The sequence below is a fragment of the Balaenoptera ricei genome, chromosome 20 (assembly GCF_028023285.1).
Source record: "Balaenoptera ricei isolate mBalRic1 chromosome 20, mBalRic1.hap2, whole genome shotgun sequence".
NCBI classification, from domain to species: domain Eukaryota; kingdom Metazoa; phylum Chordata; class Mammalia; order Artiodactyla; family Balaenopteridae; genus Balaenoptera; species Balaenoptera ricei.
The window spans coordinates 15,969,038-15,987,620 of NC_082658.1; the positions used below are offsets into that span (position 1 = coordinate 15,969,038).

An 18,583-nucleotide genomic window follows, 5' to 3' on the forward strand; every position below is an offset into this window, starting at 1 on the left:
CAGAATTACGTGGCTTGATTTTGTACAGACAGCGCAGGTGGAGCCCAGACCGGAACCCACATCACAGAGGTTGTGTCTGTCCCTGCCACAGCCCTGCTCCTCCTGAGATGACACCAGGTGCCTGCCAGGGCCTTTGCCTCCAGGAAGCCTTCAAGTGGGATCCCTGTGGGTGGGGGCTGCAGCTTGGGAGCGACAGCGAGGCAGCCCCCAGGGCAGGAGCCAGCGCAGAGGAGAAAGTGGTGTGTGTGTGTGTGTATTATGTGTTTGTGTGTGTTTATGTGTATGTGTATATTGTGTGTGTCTATGTGCGTATGTGTGTGTAGGTGTATGTGTTCGTGTATGTGTGTGTACATGTGCATATGTGTGTATTTGTGTGTATGTGTATTATGTTTTTGTGTGTGTTTATGTGTATGTGTATATTGCATGTGTCTATGTGCGTATGTGTGTATGTGAGCGTGGCTTCTGCAGATGGAGCCGCCAGGGGCCAAAACACCACCAAGTGGCCTTGATGAGCAGCCTCCCCATGTGTGTCCACACTGCTCACACCCCTGCTCCTCTGGGGGCGGCGAGGGGTGGGGCGGGCGGCTGGAGGAGGGAAACAGATCCATCACCCACCCTCACCCTCTTTCATACCCTCCCCCCCCACCACTGATTCATTCCCCCCATTCAGTCCTAATCCCTTCCCTCCCCGGGGCTAGAGCCCAGGGACAGAGACACAGGATGGCCCCATTCCTCCTGAGGAGACAGACAAGCACACGCCGTGCCAGCAAGTGAGGTGGGAAAATGGGGCCGGGGTGCACAGAGGGCTGGGGTCTCCCCAGCAACCTCCGCTCAGGGGATGACTGGACCAGACTTGGGGGCCCGCCCACCTCCACCTCCGGGTTCTCCGTGGCTTTCCGTGGAGGGGGGGCTCAGGGCTAGGGGTGGCGGGGGAGCTCTGCTTCTTCCCAACTGCTTCTCGCCCCCACCCCACCTCATCCAACATCACTCCTCCTGGAACGGAGCAGTTTGGAGAGCAGAGGAGGGGGCATGCCGAGGAAGGGACGATGCCATGGGAGGCTGCGGGCTTCCACCTGCCCTCCTGCCCTTGGGAGCCCCTCTGGTTGGCCTCACCCGGGGAAGCTCCAGAAGCACCCTCACCTTCCGGCAGCCATGGTCCTCCTCAGCGGCCCCCTGGCTCAGCTGGCCTGCCTTCTTGCAGATGGATGGCAGGGACTGGTTACAGGGACTGTCATTCCAGCGACCTTCCTAGGGACACAGGGTAAGGGGGAGTCTCAATCTATCTCCCCCAAATCTCCCAAACCCCTTCAGTGAACCTGGTTTCCAGACCTGGCCCTGCCTCTGACTTGCTGTGTGATTCTGAGCAAGAAGCTTGACCTCTCTGTGCTCTAGGATGGAAAATGGGGGGAGCAGGATTAGTGCTACAAGCCTCACAGGGCTGATGAGAGCACACAGAGTTGATGTGCAAATGCCTCGAAACTTTGACGAGCACTGTCTACATGGGAAAAGGTGCTCTTTTAAATTACTTACAGTTCATTTCATGAACATCAAGGACAAGCTGCCTAAGACTGTTAGCAGGACAGACAAATGAGATTCCCAGTTCGGCAAGGTGTCCAGCCAGTACCTGCAGATCCAGGGCAAGCAGAGGCCGTGTGCCCAGACCCTCACCTCAGCTGATGGAGCTGAAGAGGAACTTAGTCCTCGGCCCCTCCTAACTGCCTTAGCCCTCCTGTGTCCAGGGCACCCAGCCAGCAGTTTTTGTCTACCTTGAGCTGCATCTGGAGGGCAGAGGTGTTAGTATGTCCCAGCCCCCAGGAGAATGCCTGGCACATGGCAGATGCTCAATAAATAATTGTTCATAAATTTTTAAATAAGCCAGATGTCTCCACAGTCGCTGGCAGTGTTGGCTGTATCTCACGGCAGAATGTCCTGTCTCTGGAGTAAGTAGTCTGTTCCTACAGTTCTGTCCATTCTTTAAGGGACAGACTTATCTCTGCTTGAAGCCCTGGATCAATTCCTTCATCCACCCATACTGTCTGAGCCAAAGCCATGGCAAATAGTCACAGCTCCATCATTCCGTGAGGGGACAGGACCCGGGGCTGGGTAGGGCTGGCACCGAGCAGCCCTGCCTGCAGAGCATGTTCACATAATGTGGGTTCTGACGCCACCTGCAGGCGGGGAAGTGCAGCTGGCAAGAGACCAAGATCCCACCAGGCACCCTCCGAAGGCTTCACAAGAATTAACTCCTTTAATCCTCCCGGCGGCCCTCTGAGGTTGGCACCATTAGAGTTCCACTGACAGATGAGGAAACTGAGGATAGGTTTGGGGGCCCCGTGATAGGGAGAGGGGGTTCTCACCGGCCCCCAGATGGTGACACAGTCCTCCAGGCTGTCCCGGAAGTTGTTGGGCTCAAAAGGGTGCCAGTGGGTGAAGCTCACGAGGCTCCCGTCAGACCACTCAAAATTCATCTGCAGCTTCAGATCGTTGAGACCGATCCACAGCTCCTCCACCTCTGGGGTGCGGCCGGGGAGAGGGGAGAGGGGACACCGGGAGGTCAGCCTCAGTCACCGGCAGGGGAGGGAGGGACCGTCCCTGAGCCTCCGGGCGGATGGGATGGGCGTGCGGGAAGCAGCCCCTCACCCTGCTTGATCTGCTTGGTGATGAACTCCAGCTCGGCCATGCTGTGGACGCTGAGCAGGTCGCCCCCGCCCCGCAGACACAGCTTCTTGGACTCCTGCCAGCTGCGCTTCTCAGCCTGCAGGCGGTAGCAGTGGCCCTGGAAGGGCTGCCAGCTGGGCTCGCACTCCACCTTCACGTTGGCCCACACGTCTGCGGACACCAGACAGGCCGCTGCTCAGGGACCGAGCTGACCCGCCCGGGGAACCGACCCACTGGGTGTCAACACAGGCAGGGGCCTGGAAGTCACCTCCTCCCCAAACCTGTCACAGATCTGCCCTTCCCACGAGGACAGGTCTGAATAACTGAATGATGCTGAAAAGACAAAACCCTCAGGGCGGCTGGAGCCCCAGGAGGTGGTGGCAGATTCCACCCAAGACAGGACGGCCCCCCCAAGCTGGGGCTCTCACAGGGAGATGGACGGGGATTCAGGACAGACCAGCCCCAGGAGCCTCAGTTTCCTCCTCTGTAAATGGGGTTTCCTGCTGTAAGATTACAACTTAGCTCGTGTCCACCTCACTTAATAAATGACACAGCCGTCATTGTCTCAAAGAACATCTATGGGGTGTGGCCCCATCAGTCCGGGGTGAAGGGGGGGGGGGGAAATGGGGCCTCCCAGGTCAGCAGCTCGTGAAGTCACCGCTGCCTGGCAGGCATCCCCTGGCTGGGATTTTTACTCTTGCTCCTTCCCCCACCCCCAGCTCCTCTCCCTGAACCCTAGGGCTGAGAAACCAACCGGTCTTAGGCCCTTCCTCACTCCCATTTCCATGCATTTCAAGTTCACCCTCTAGGGATCAGGGTCCGCGGGCACCTGATGCAAACAAGCTCTCACTTGGGTCTTGGCAAGAGAAAACAAGACTTTACCAAACCACCCACAACATCAGGCTTGGACAGGATTCTGCTGGCTGGGCAAGAAAGCATGCACCCACTTGAAGCATCGCCCCACTGGGATCCACTCCATCCTGGGAGATGCTCCAGGGTCCAACCATACTGTCTCTTGGAGACCTGGCAGAGTGGGGAAGGGCTGAGAGCCTGAGCAGCCTCCCTCCTTGGCTCAAGGCCTATCGATCATCTCTTGTCAGCCACTGAGCTAAGACCCAAGGCTGCCTACTTGGACAGAAGAGTTTAGTGGGTGTGCAGACCCAAGGGCTGTAGGAAGAAGGGAGTTTAGGAAATGAGGACGCTTTGGGGGCATGATGGCGCCTGCCTCTAAAATGACACGCTTTGAGTGATGAGTCCTGGAAGGCAGAACCACCCAAGAAACTGCTTAGAAAATACACCTCGTGCAGAGAGATGTGGGCCAGGATGAAAGAGGAAATCCAAGGCTAGAGACATACCTGCAGGTCCGTGAGGCCCCAGAGGAGAACTCCCCACAACAGCCACACTGGGCAGATCCAGGGGACAGAGGACTTGGTGAGGGGCCAGTCCCGATGGGGGCCACAGAGAGGCCTGCCCACACCGGCCCTGTGGCCCTCCTTTCAGAAAGGGAAGCCCTGGAACTGGTGCCTGCCCCAGGCTCCCCCCGAGCTGGAGGTGAGGTGCCCTAGATGTGGGTGCCCATGTTTTAAACCTTTGCTCCTGACCCCTAAGGGGGTGAGGACAGACAGTGGTGGCCAGTGGCCCTGAACCAACCTTTGGCAACACTTCAATGGTCAGAAGGCAAAAGTTTTGCTCTGTAAGCTCTCTTACTTTCTGTTTTGTGGATTTTTTTCTGGTTTTGCTGTATTTTCCTTGTACAAATCCCGTCTTCACCCCATGGCTACTGGACTCCTGCAGTAGCCCCTCCAACTTAAGGAGACGCTCCTTTAAGCCTGGCCAGGTCTCCAGTCTTATAGCAACCCTGCAATGGGTTTGAGTGTATCCTCAATTTGCACCTCTGAGACTAAGCTGCCGGCCCAAGGCCACACCCCAAAGCAGTGCCGGCCTCTAGAGCTATCTCGGTGAATCACAAATGTGAGCAAGACACTCCCTGCCTTAAAAGTCTGCAAAGGCTCCCACAGCCTACCCGGCTCCACCCAAATTTCACCCAGAAGCCGCCATCCTTCAAGAACTGGCTGCAACCTGCCTTTCTGAACTGTTCTTGTTCCCATGCCCTCTAATCCAGTACTTTTCAAACTGTACCTGCACATGAATCGCCTAAGGATCTTGGGAAATGCAGATTCTAATTCAATTAACTGGGGGGGGGGGGGGGGGTACCTGAGATTCTACATTTATAACGCGCATTTGTAACATCACCTGGGAAGGTGACGCTGTGCTGCTGGACGGCGGACCACACTTTAAGTAGTTAGCGCCTATACTCTAACCCTTAGGGAGCAATACTCACCGTCCTTAAAGCTGCTGTGAACTTCCAGGCCTCCGTGCCTTTGCACCTGCAGTCCCCTCTGCCAGGAATGCCCTTCCCTCACACCTCTTTATGCCTTTTTAAACTTACACTCAACTTGAAAGGCCCAAATCCAATGTCACTTCCAGGAAACCCTCCTTAAGTCTCTGGAGCTTAATCAATTTCTTCTCTGGCCCCTCTGATATGTATTATACATGTGTTTTATAATAGCACATAACTCAGGATATTCCAATTGAATGTTGAGATGTCTGTCACCTCCAGCAGACTGTGACCACCACGAGGACACGGTGAGTCAGGAGGCACTGAACACTGTTTTCAACGAACGTTCCCGGAACTTATTAATGGCGCATTTCAGTTTGTTCAGACTTCAGCTGAACCATTAAAGAACAGGGAGGATCAGAGCCCCCTGTGCTGGGAGGCTGGGCCGCCGGCGGCTGCGGCCCTGACGAGCCCCACCCACACGCCCCGCGGCTGCCCGGCTCACCGGGAGGCGGGGGCTCGGCGGCCGTGGCATTGGGCTTCTTCTTGCAGACGTAGGGCAGCGCGATGCTGCAGTCGCGGTTCTGCCAGCCGCCCGACGACTCCGTGCGGATCACTCCGCAATTCTCCTCGCTCGGGTTGTCCGGCTGATCTGTGGGGAGGGCAGGGCGCCAGCGCCCCAGGAGAGAGAAACTCACCCCCTGGCCCGGGAGCCCTACCCCGAACCTCGTGCTCCCTCGGGAGACCTGAGCCAGCTCAGATGCCCAGCGCCCCGCTTCGGCCCTCCTGCTGCCTCACCTGGGCCCACGTGGTCCTGACCCCTCTGCGCCGCAACCCGTTCCAGCCCCGCCCGCCCGGCCGCCCGGCCTGGCCAGGCTGCTGGTGCGCTCAGTGCCCCGGTGCCCGCGGCTGAAGGGGTGCGTGGAGAATAAGATCCAGTCCCCCTCCCAGGCCCTGTACCCCGAGGAAAGGGCATCGGTTCCTAATTCAGACGACACACGCCATGGACCAGTGGCGCCCAGTCCAGAAGGGAGTGGAAATCTGCCCCCATCCTCACTGCTCGCCTGGAGTAGGGTACCAGCGAAGGAGTAAATAGGAGACCAAGTGCCTGTGGGGTGGTCCCCTGGCCGCCCTGCGCCCCAGACCCCGCGCCTCACCACTCTCCCAGTTGAGGTACTTGAGAGGCGAGTTGTCCGACCACTGCCAGCCTCCGCTGGTGTCCAGGTCGTTAAGGCCAATCCACAGTGTGGAGCTATAGCCAGTGAGGAGCCCTGACAGCAAGATGGCGACAGTGAGGAGGAGGTCGCCCCATCCCTGGCCCTCCACCCTCCGCCCCACCGACAGCATCCTCACCCCCACCAGCAGAAAGGGCTCAGGGCCCTCCAAAGGTGCGGACAGGTCTCAGGTGCCTGCCACGCTGCCCTGCCCCCAGCCTCACCATTGATGTAGGTCTGCTCATGGATCTCCGTGATGCTCAGCAGATCCGCCCCCTGCTGCTCACAGCTGGCCCAGGCCTCCCTCCAGGAGAGCGTAGACTGGAAGTTAAACTGATAGCAGCTGTCCGTCAGCTGGTCCTTGTCCCAGAAGGTCTCACAGTCGTTACCTGCCACCACGACAGCCGAACGTGGGTCGCTCCCCAGCCCTCTCCTGCAGGGCCCACAGGGGGTCCCTCAAGGAGCGCAGAGACCCCACTCAGGCTGCCCCGTGCTACGAGGAGAGGCCACTTCCCACTCTAACCCGCAAGTTCCGCCCCCCGCCCCCCCAGGGCCAGCCTCCCGCCAGCCCCGCCCGCTCCGCTCTCACTCTTGATGGGGCAGAAGCCCCAGCGCTCGTCCTTGCCGTAGTCCTGGGTGGTGGCGCACCACAGGTGCCCGTCCTCACGGCCTGTGCTGGTGCAGCCGTGGAACCACTGGTTGTCATACTTGAAGGGGATGGTGCACGGCTTCCCGTGGGAGTTGCCCTGGATGGTGTAGACCTCTGCAGGAGAGGGGAGCCGAGACCTTGGCATCTGGACCCCAGAGGCTGCCTATCCCTCACACGAAACCCCCTCTAACCCTGGGAGCCGGGGTGGGCAGGGGGTCATCAGAGAGGGGGAGGGGCAGTGGCACCAGACAGTGGCTTTAACGCTCCCTCTGCCGTCAGGTCAGCCCAGGAGCCTGGGAGAGGTCCTACCGCTCATCCCATAGGGCTGGGAAGGGGGCCCCGCAGCGCCCCTTAATGCCTGTCCAAAATCCAGCTGCCCCTCACGCCAAATTCTATCTTGGAACTCCCAGAAAAGGACCCTTAGGATGGAGCTGCCCACCAGGAAAGGCCTCCCTCACTGGGTGACTCTGGTTCCTGTTCACCGCTGCAAAATGGGGGTCAAGACACCTGTGGAGGATTACCCTGGGGTCTCCCCTGAAGAGTGGGCCTGGGGGAAGGGATTTCTCATTTGATTTTACGTTATACACTGTTGTACTGTCCAAGGTCTTTACAAGAGTGTATTAACTTTGTAATTTTTTAAAAAGCAAATTATATGCTTTGAAGTTCTTTTTCTCAATTATTCCAAAATGCTTCCCATTGCAATGAAAGAGGTGACTGCCAGAGGTCTGCGGAGGCCAAGGTTTTGCCACCCCAGCATCTGCCCTTGTGGCTCTAGGCCCCGGACACGAGGAGCCCCAGCCCTGCCCTGCCAGCAGCCTCTCACCATAGTAGGGCCGAGCACACAGATCCTCATCGCTGCCATAGATGCGCCACTGGCCACTGCGGGTCTGGTCGCCGCGCTCAGGGGTGCCAGCCTTGGACGTGTTGCTGGAACGGCCCCCCAGGAGCAGGGACAGCTGGTCACCCAGTGTGCGACAGTGCCAGCGAAGGTTCAGTGCCTCCCGGTCACACTCGTACATGCCCAGGGAGGCGGTGGTGTTGGTGCCCGGCCAGCCTGTGCCCAGGCACTGCATGGTGCCCAGGTTGAAGAGCCGGTTTCGGGAGACCCACTTCCAGCGCTGGGCAGGAAGGCTGGCATTGCAGGCTGGGGAGACTCGGACTTGCCCACCTTGGGTCTCCAGGCAGCCCTGCAGCCCATGGCTGAAGATGAGGAAGACGTTGGGTTCTGGAAGGGAAGGCAGGACACGAGGCCATCACAGGGGTCTCCTGGCCGCCCTTGACGGCCAGGCCGCCTGCAGACACTGACCGTGATCCCGGTGCTGGGTTGTGAGGCTTCTCTCATATGATAAATCACTCAGTCTTCACTGCTGGCCCTTTGGGGGTTGGCAAGAGGCACTGCTGTCCCCCTGTGCCCAGTCAAGGCAGAGCCTGCGCGACCAGCCTCTGTTCTAGCCCCATGCCACCTGAAGGCAGGACTCAGCCTTCCGTCCCACCCCCCCCAAAGCAAACCCAACTCCATATGGCAAGTTGGGAACTGTTTACTTTTCTGAAGATCTTACGAGGACGGTGAAGGTGTTCACATCACGCACCACGCTGCAACCTTTATCCCAACCTCTGTTACATGGCGTTGTTTTTCCGCCAAAGTTCTCCAGCCTGGAGTCGTTTTGTCTCACTCTTCCCTCCTGCTCCTCAGATTCAGTGGCTCCATCTTTTCCTCTCATTTAGAATCTTCCCAAACCACTCACCACGCCCGCCCCCAGCAAAACCCAACCATTCATGTCCCATAACCATCTCACTCCTTAGATTTTAGACAGAGCTTAGCTTTCTGGCTTCCCCAATCCTGCATCTTCTCAACCATCACCTCACTGAGCAGACACTCTATGAAAGACGTTGAAATCCAACCTGCCCCCTGCACACCTACTTTACAGATGAAGAAATCAAGATTTAAATTTATAGGAGGTAGATCAATGGTTGCCTGGGGCTGGGTTGGGGTGATGGGAATGGGGAGTGACTGGGGAAAGGTACAGGGTTTCTTTGGGGGGTGATGAAAATGTGCTAAAATTAGATTGTCATGATAGTTGCACAATTCTGTGAACATACTAAAACCCAATTAAAGGCACATTTTAAATGGGTGAGTTTTACAATATGTGAATTGCATCTCAAAGCTGTTATTATGTCTTAAAGTGTTTGAGAGAGAGAGAGAAAGGGAGAGAGAAAGGACGAAACTGACATGAGTTTGAGCTGTGAAGTGACCCACTCATGGTACCAAACAGCCAGTAAGCAAACCCAGGTCTCTGTGACACCCACGTTTCACCACCTCCTTCTTGTTCCTTAGCTGCCACTTAGTACACGACACACACATGCAGCACATCTCAGTGTCCAAAGCACGTCTGCATCCACTGGCTCTTCAGGGTTATTTTCATGCCTTGAAAGCATGAGTCTGACTGCCAGGGTTCAAATCCCTGCTCTGCCACTTAATGTGTGAGTTGGGCACACTGCTTGGTTTCCTCATCATGAGACTACTGTAAAGGTTAAATGAGATAAGACATGTAAAGTGTTTGGAACGGGGTCTAGCACACAGTAAGAGCACCATAAATGTTGATGATGATGATGATGATTCCATATTATAGGCAAAGTATTTGACTAAGGGTAGTAGAACAATTTGACCAGAGTCACAAGGCTGAAATTTGGCCCCAGTCTTCTGAGTCCAAACCCCAGACCTTTCTGTTCCACCATGCTGGCCTTCGCATTCCTCTATAAGTCATTCTTCATGGCCAGACAGCATGATCTTTTAAAGATGTAAATAAGTTGTAAAAAAAATTTTTTTAAATAATATTGGAGTGTTGAAGGTCATAAGGAAAACAGCGATAACTTCAATAACAATAATTTTTTCATGGCATGAAAAATGCCATAAAAAATCAAATTTCAAGTGACAAAAATATGTGTAACTAACTAGAGGCAAATAGTTCATTGCCTAAAATGAAAAGAGCTTTTATAAAAAATACAATAAATTATGAGTAAAATGGCACCAAGATAGTAGAAAATGAATAAAAGATATGTATACACAGCTAAAAAAAAAAAAAGAAATGCAATTGGCTCTTAAATATTTGAAATGACAGCCTCTCTCATAGTAAAAGAAAAAGCAATATAAGTCAGATAAGTCTCTCTCCTGCCTTCAAAGGCAATTCATCATTCTGCAAATAAAATTCAAACTACTTACTATGAGCCACAAGACCCTGCATGTTCTGGTCCTGCTTACCAGTCTGATCTCAGATCGTACTTCTCTCCCTTATTCAAGTCAAGGACCTCCTTGCCCCTTCTTGAACAGGCCTCTTTCCTGCCTCAGGGCCTTTGCACTGCTCCCTCTGCCTGGCATTTCACATTTCAAAAAAAGTCACATCTTTAGAGAGGCCCTCCCTGATCTCCCAATCTAAAGTGGTAACCACAGTTACTCCCTAGCATAATTCTCTTCACAGCAGTTATTGTTATCTGGTATTTTTTCCAACATCCGGGTTATCTGTGAGTCTGGGCCTACTGACTATTTTTTCTGTTGATTATGGGTCACTTTTTCCTGCTGCCTGCATGTCTAGTAATTTTTATTACATACTGGACATAGTGGCTAATGTTACAAGGAGTCTGGATTTTTTTTTTTTTTTTGCATATTGGACTTGTAGATGACATGTTACAGGGAGTCTGGATTTCTTATCTTCCTAAAAAGAATGTTGAGTTTTGTTGTGGCAGGCAGTTAAATTACTGGTGGATCATCTTGATCCCGTAGAGGCTTGGTTTTAAGTTTTGCTAGGGTGGGGTTGTTTGGGTTTTTCTGTTTAGTCTTAAGGTGTGGCCCTTAGCCTTGGGTTTAATCACAGATAAGGCCTTCTAGAGTTTTAAAAGAAAACCTTAGGCAATTACTAAGCTCCTCTAACTTGGTGGAACTTGAATTCCAAACTCTTGTTTCCTCAGCACCAGGCAGCAACTGCAATCTCTTCCTCCCAGCTGCTGTTTCTTGCTGGGTTCCTTAAAGCTTCACTCTGCCCACGCACAGTTTACGAGCTGCCAAGGATTTGAGAATCTGTAGGAGGACATCTCCTGCCTTTCCAGGATTTTCCCTCTTGATTTTTAGCTTTTCTGGTAGCCCCGCACTCTGACCAGTAAAGATGTTTGAGCTCCGCAGACTGGGCAGTGCTCTCAGGAGGAAAAGCTGCTGAAGTGAACCAGTCACTCATCTGCCTCTTCTCTTTCAAGGACTGTTTCCTCCCCAGCATCTGTCTGGTTTTGATTGCCCTCAAACCACTGTATTTTATATTTTGTCCTTAGTCGATAAGGACTCTTGGCCAGAGAATTAGACTAATACAAGCTAATCTGCCATTTCCAGAACCAGAGCTCATGATCTGACCTGGTTTTATTTTGTCTCCCCTCTTGTTCAGAAGCTTCCATGGACTTCATCTTCACACTATATTCCCCGGTACCTATAACTCTGCCCGACACATGGTAATACTTAATAAAATAACGAATGAATGAATGAATTTCATGCCTAAATATCACAACCAACCCGTCTAACTTTCTACTCCTTCTCCCGGCTGCCAAATTCATTTTCCTAAAACAGAGCGCCCACATCTCCTATCGCTGCATGTTTGAAACTCCACAGTGGGAAGGCCAGTGGGGAGGGACACTGGTTACTCTATTCTTTTGACAACACCAGGATGGGGGTCCTCTCTGGGCAAGACACGGGTGACTTCCTAAAGGACCAACGAGGGCGACTGCCACAGCTAATCCTCCCCCCCTGCCCTCACCCCAACCTTCCCTTCCGGCCCCCGGGTGACTTCCTAAAGGACCAACGAGGGCGACTGCCACAGCTAATCCTCCCCCCCTGCCCTCACCCCAACCTTCCCTTCCGGCCCCCCTCCAGGAACCATAAACTGGCCCAGGACTTGATCCAGGCCTGTCTGAGCATTTGATTGGATTGGGCATTTGATTCTCAGAAACTCCACTCCAGCAAGGACAGTCAGTAATAACAGAAAGTGGCCCTTGGCAGGGGGTAGGGAAAGGGCGTGGGACCAGAAAAGGCAGAAAGTAGTGCTTGCTTTTATAGGTGCTCTTGGAGATGGGGCTAGACGTGCAGCTCAAAACGTCACAGGCGCCCACAGCAGCCCAGGGGGACAGCATCTCCCCTTCCTCCCTGACCAGAAAACCCACGCATGGTCTACATCAATTCTAGCCAAGCTGTGCGGTCGTAACAAATGGCACATGAAGGGTCTGAAAGAGGCCCACGTGGTCGGGAGACGCCACCTTCTCACCACGTGGCAGATGAGGAAACTGAGGCCCAGAGGGGAAGAGAGCAGGATGGCCAATGGCAGTACCTCCCCAGGCCTCCGCTTCCTCCTCTGGCACACGGATCACAGCTGCAAGTCCCCGCCTCACTCTGCTGTCCTAGGTTCTGGGTTCAAACCCACATATCTACCTGGAGCGCCTGCTATGTGCACGGTATGTCCCAGGCAACGCAGGGAACACGAGGGAACACACAGCACCATCCTAGTTAGAGAACAGTGGGCTTGGACACAGCAGGACATGAGGGCAAATGAGCCCTTCAAGTCCAGGTGTCCGGGGGTGGCGGAGAGAGCTGAGTCTTCAGAGTCTGAAGTCACTGAGGACCCGGAGGAGGCAAAAGGTGAGGAATGCGGGTCACAGAACTGCCGCGGCGGCGGCGGCAGCAAATGAGAAAAGGATAAGGAATCTGGGAGCAGCGGGGAGGCTGAGGGCAATTCTCAGCGGTGGAACCCAGGGGCTTTGCTAAGCAGGGGGCTGGGGGGCTCTAGGGAGAGCATTTTCCAGAGTTGAGGGGCGGGAGGAAGGAAGCTGTTTCTCCAGGGGCCAATGGAAGCAGAGATGAAAAAAAAGCGCTCAGGCGAGAGGGAAGGGAACCAGGCATTTTGAGAACTGCCTCTGTGTTCTTTGCATCTGCGGTCTCGGTGGGCACACAGGAAGCGGCAGAGGGAGCTCAAAGTGCAGAGGCCTGTGCCCCCCACCTCCCAAGAAGGTCCCCTCCAGCCCCACCCAGCCCCCTAGCCTCGCTCCACTCACTTGGGGAGCCTCAGGTGGCAGTGCAGGGAGTGGGAGTGGCCCTCACTAGGACCTTGGTAGGGTCCTCAGCAAGGACAAAGATGACCCCTTGTATTTGGATGGCAACCACCCCAACACCACAACACCAGACACCCGGCTGTGGGCCACGATGCACTTGTTCAGGGAGTGAATGAATGAACGAGGCCAGGCAGGGAACTGTGCATCGAACAGCAACTGCACATCATTCATTCATTTGTTCAACAAATATTCCCTGAGATTCTCATAGGTGCCAGGCAGGGTGCCAGGCACAGAGGGTGTAAGGATGAGCCACCCAGATACAACCCAGCCCCTGTCACCATACGGGCTGGTGGGAGCCGGGCTCTGCATGGAACATACGGAGACGATAACGGAATCCCTGACCTCGTGGAGCTGCCCATAGTCTCTGGTCTTTGTTTTTGTCTACCTAGCAAACTTCCCACCCTCTTCCCCTTATTATTTATAAAGTATTTTCCTGCATCTCTAGCTATGTGAGTGGGCACGAGGTTCACTACTGGCCAATAATCATGCCCATCCCCCTGGCTACAGTGATTGGCACTTAACTCAAACCATCCCCGTGGCTACAGTGATTGGCACTTAACTCAAACCATCCCCCTGGCTACAGTGATTGGCACTTAACTCAAACCATCCCCCTGGCTACAGTGATTGGCACTTAACTCAAACCATCCCCCTGGCTACAGTGATTGGCACTTAACTCAAACCATCCCCCTGGCTACAGTGATTGGCACTTAAACAGGGCTGATCAGAGTCTCTCCTGGAACCCTGACGTCTCCTCTCTCTGTTCACGTGGCTAAACTGGGGCTGCCAACGGCCACGTTTCCTACCATGAGGAAAAGATCTTTCTGCTGTAAGCAAGCAAGAAGATAATATGGAAAGAGACGCAGAGCTGAGAGATGGAAGGAGAGGAAGTGAGTCCTTGTGATGCAGAACGTCCAGCCCCAGCCCCTGGGTTCCTGCGGCTCTTCCTCCGCACTGTGCATCACTCAGGATCATTTGCAGCCACATCCCCCCCCCCCTTTTTTTTTTTTTCTGAGCTGGTTTTCATCGCGCTTTTGTCCTTGTAACCAAAGAATCCTGACAAACACACAACCCTAGGTCCATGACCAGTCTGGAACACTGGTCCATGCTCCTTACTCCCCTGGAGGCATTGTTCCAGGGTCCCCTCTGACCGTCAGACCAATGATGGGCTTCTTGGGCCGGTGGCTGCATCTGGGCCACGTCAGAGGAGGTGCTTGGAGGCTGGACCCACCGCATCCTCTTGATCACGTCTCCGGCTGCTCCCCCAGAGACTTTCTCACTCATGACAATGACAAGCATTTATGAAACACTGAACTAGATACTACGGGGAAATTAAGGATATGGCTTCTGCCCTCAAGATGTTTACAGTGAAGCTAGAGATGCAGAACTCACAAAGCAATCTATGAAAACATTACAAGCAACAGATCAACAAGTGTGCAAAACAGTCAGATCTACTTTATACCACATGGTTGGGGGTAAATGAATAGAAATGGATTTCCCAGGTAACTGAAGGAACCTTTCTGGTGTGGAGTCCATACTTCCTTGCTTCTCAGACATCCAGGGCATCACCCTGGAAATTTATTCCTGTGCTCAGAGGTAACTGGGTTTTAAAGCTATCTGCCCTACACTGAGTAACCCCACCTCCTCCCTCCGGGTTGAGGGTCACTGTGGCCTCCTTTCCTTTCCCGTCTGCTGTAAGGTACACACAATGTGCTGGTCCTGAGGCTGAGTGCAGAGGCTCACAACTGTCTGTTTCCCGGCAGCAAACCTCTCAGCTGTCCCTGCAGCTTCCCGGACTCAACCCAGCAGCAGAGGCAGCCAGAGGTCTGACCTCCGATGAGACGGCTGTTCCCCATCACAAGCTGAAGACATCACACTGAAGGAAGCGGAGGGGAAGTTCACTCTAGCACAGTGCCTGGCACACAGCAGACTCTCCACAAATATACTGAACGAGGGGCATGTCAAACAAAACCCTGAAAGGCGCAAGCAGAGACAAGGACGTGAAGGGTGTTCCAAGTTCGGGGAATGGCAGAATCAAAGACTGGGGACCCAGCGAACAGCCTGGCTCAGCTCCTAGAGAGCTGGGGACCAGGGACCAGCTGGCGAGCCCGGGGAAGCTGACCATATTTGGTCCCAGAGGGCGGGGCAGGGTGGCCTCCAGCCGCTGAGCCTCTCCCCTCCCCACCCGCCCCCCTCCCCGGCCGTCTCCCCCTTCAGCACCCCTCCCCAGGCCACGCAGAGGCCAGGGGTCATCCCAGGGAGAGCCACGGGCCGCCCGCAGGGCTGCCAGCCAAAAGGAGCAGCTGTTTTCAATGAGCCACTTGGCCCTGAGGCCAGGCCTGGAAACGTCCGAGTCAGCAGAAGCTGCCAGCTCCGCCCTGCGGAGGGGCCAACCCTGGGGACCGGGCATCCCACCCTGCGCCACCCTCTGCTAGAGGCTGTGTCCATGTCCCTGCACGCACACTGGACCTGGGGGGCGGCAGGGCTTTCCTTCCATGGAGGGCAGGGGAGTCACATGCCTTTGAGGCCCAATACCCTGCCCAACTGTGCAGCAGCCCCACCAAAATCCTGGGCTAGCGTGGGCTTCCCCCTCTACCGTCCACCCTCCAGGCTTTTCACACTCTCCGGCCTCGTCCCCAGCAGCCCTTCCACCCCAGCCAGGCCAAACTGCTGGCCCCCCATCGCTTACAGAGCATGAGACAAAACCGAACACACACAGCCCCACGGAGGCTCCGCGGCTGCCACACGCACGCTTGTGTGCCGTGTCTCTCTCAGTCTCTCCAGCAGCGGTAAACCTCCTCTATGTTTCTAGAGACGCTCTTCTCCCCCCTTAAAATGTCTGTGTTGCACGATGTGATATGCTGTGTTCTATTAAGATGTTAAAGCAAACTCTGGCAGAGAATGGGTTAAGAGATGGGCTCGTCACCTAATGCAGGCAAGAGGATGGTGTGAAGGGGGGATGGGAATTCGGGTAAATTCGGAAAGGCAGCTTTCACCCTCCCACGACTCTGCCTGGGTCCCCCAGGTGGTGCCGGCTGAGGGGAGCTGGCCGCTGGGTCTCTCGGAGACGCAAATCCTCACCCGCCCTGACCTTCCCCCCGTGGCGATTTAAGAGTGTTTGATCTCATGCCCCGCTGTCTTTTGTCTTCTCAGACTAAAGCATCACGATATTTTCGGCCTGTCCTTTCCCAGGCCCCATCTTGTACGAAGGCTAGGAAGGGCGGGGAGTGCCGAGCCCCATTTCGCCTCTAACCTCTGGGGGGACCCCGCACCCCTCTGCTCACGGGCAGCTCCCGCAGCCTCGCTCCCCTGCCTGGTCCCCACGTCTCTTCCTCTACCGGAGCATCCCAGGGGCGGGCCCACCTTGACCCCATCCTCCCTCACGCCCGCCTTCAGGACCCGAGGTGCTGGGCCCCGCCCGCCCTCGGAGTTCCGGGCCTTCGCGGCCGCTGCGCCCGCCCTCCTCCCCAGTGCGCCCCCCCACCTAGGCCGTGCGCCCTCCTTCCGCGATGCGCCCCCATCTCCGCGGCGCGACGCGGCCCGGGGCGTCTGGGCGCAGACCCCTCCCCCAGCCCCGCCGCGGCCACGAGGTCCGCCAGGCTCCCCAGCCCAGCTCTGCGAACCCCGGCTCGGCGGCCTCCGGCGCCGTCTGCTAGCCCGCAGCCAAAATAAACAGCCCAAAGCCACTTCCTTCCCCGGGGGGCAACTTTCACAACAACGGCCGGCTCCGGTCGTGGCAGGAAGTGGCCTTCTGGGCCAGGACAATCCAACCTCACTGACCAGCCAGCGAACGGCAGGATCCAGGACCCGTGGCTGGGGCCGGGCCCAGCTCCGCATTCGCCTCTGGAAGGGAGCGCGCGTGGGTGGGGGCGTAGCCGTCCCGGCGCAGAAATCACGCGCCCGCCGCCCGCGCGCAGCGATCACAGCCGGGACAGCAGTGCCCGCCGGCTCGTTAACGCAGCCGCCCCGGCCTCCGCAGAGCCACACTTGTTTCACTTACCCGTGGGAGTCGTCAGCAGATTATTTCATAAAAGCACGGATAGGAGAGCCCCAGCCCCAGCGCTCGATTAGATGCTCCCTACCTCTGATTTAGGATGAGTAAATAAATGAGTGAGAGGATTTATAATAAAGGAGACACCGGGACAAACTGAGAGAGAGCAACTTTTAAACAATTTAGTTTGGTGAATTCCCTGGCGGTCCAGTGGTTAGGCCTCCTCGCTTTCACTGCGGGGGGGGGGGGGGGCGGGGAGGGTTGGTTCAGCTGGCCAAACCAAAAAAAAATTTAGCTTTGCCAAAGTGGCTGCAGAAGTGAGCGGGGGGCAGTAACTTAAAGCTAAAATACTAGAAGCCCCCCCCGCCCCCCTACTGCTTACTGCAGAGTCAACAGAAAGGAAGAAAAAATCTCCTTTAGGCCTTTCTGTATTTTCCACAGTGAAGTTTTTTTCAAACAAAGAAAGAGAAACGTGTGGAGAATTAAACTAAAATCTAATGATTTGTTTGTGAGAAATTGAGGTTTCAAATATAAACCACTGGATTCGCAAGAACTATTTTATGAACAATTTTTCTTTTTTTTTTTTTTTTTTGGATGCGTTGGGTCTTTGTTGCTGCGCACGGGCTTTCTCTAGTTGCGGCATGTGGGCTTCTCATTGCGGTGGCTTCTCTTGTTGCAGAGCATGGGTTCTAGGTACACGGGCTTCAGTAGTTGTGGCTCGCGGGCTCTAGAGCGCAGGCTCAGTAGTTGTGGCGCACGGGCTTAGTTGCTCTGTGGCATGTGGGACCAGGGCTCGAACCTGTGTCCCCTGCATTGGTAGGCGGATTCTTAGCCACTGCGCCACCAGGGAAGCCCAACAATTTCTAACTAACAGTCTTTCAAATAATATAGAAAAAACGGTAGGATCCCCCCCCCCCCATTCACACAACACAATGAGTTCCTCGTTGGCTAAGTGCCCCTTGAGGGCTCAGGTTCTATCCTTGGCCTCTCCATATCCCCAGAGTTTGCCTGCCATAGTCTGGACTCACGGTAAATGTCGAATGACAGAATGAACATGAACCGGAGGGTCTTAGAATTCATCTTGTCAGTCCTTTAGAATTTGGAAACTGAAACACAGAAAGGTTAAGTGACTTGTCCAAGGACATTCAAACAACTGGAACCATGACCTTTCCATTAGGACTAAACCTTATTCAAGTCCCGAACAGCATCACCCCAGTATCTGCTTATATAAGTTGACCATATCATTTAGTCTCATGTTGAGAATGAGAAGGGGAGTTACTAATAATTACAGCACTACAACAAGCTTGAGCCAGGGCTGTCCCAGGCAAACTAGGACATACGGTCACCCTGCACTTATGGAAGGAGACCACAAATAATGATACGAGTTAATGTTTACCATGCACTTGCTAGGTACCCAGCACCGGCTTCCCAGGCTTTCTCCTTAATCCTCACAGCAATGCTCAGAAATAGGTAAAATTCCTATCTCCATTTGACAGATAAGGAAACTGAGGTATTAAATAACTGAGAGATCAATCCTCTTGTTAACACAGTTAATAAGGGGCAGAGCAGAGATGGGAGACCAGGAAGACTGGTCAGTT

General features: G+C 54.8%; 1 protein-coding gene across 2 annotated transcripts in view; it reads right to left on the reverse strand.

The window, feature by feature from the left end:
* Positions 1-18,583, reverse strand: part of MRC2 (mannose receptor C type 2) — a 55,160-nt gene that overhangs the window by 14,124 nt on the left and 22,453 nt on the right. For both annotated transcript variants that reach the window (XM_059908910.1, XM_059908909.1), the window contains exons 2-9: positions 7,683-8,084; positions 6,800-6,973; positions 6,435-6,599; positions 6,154-6,267; positions 5,502-5,648; positions 2,641-2,829; positions 2,358-2,512; positions 1,141-1,248 (exon numbers count right to left, since the gene is read on the reverse strand). In XM_059908910.1, the coding sequence (XP_059764893.1) occupies positions 1,141-1,248; positions 2,358-2,512; positions 2,641-2,829; positions 5,502-5,648; positions 6,154-6,267; positions 6,435-6,599; positions 6,800-6,973; positions 7,683-8,084 (1,454 nt within the window). The remainder of the gene's footprint in view (positions 1-1,140; positions 1,249-2,357; positions 2,513-2,640; positions 2,830-5,501; positions 5,649-6,153; positions 6,268-6,434; positions 6,600-6,799; positions 6,974-7,682; positions 8,085-18,583) is intronic.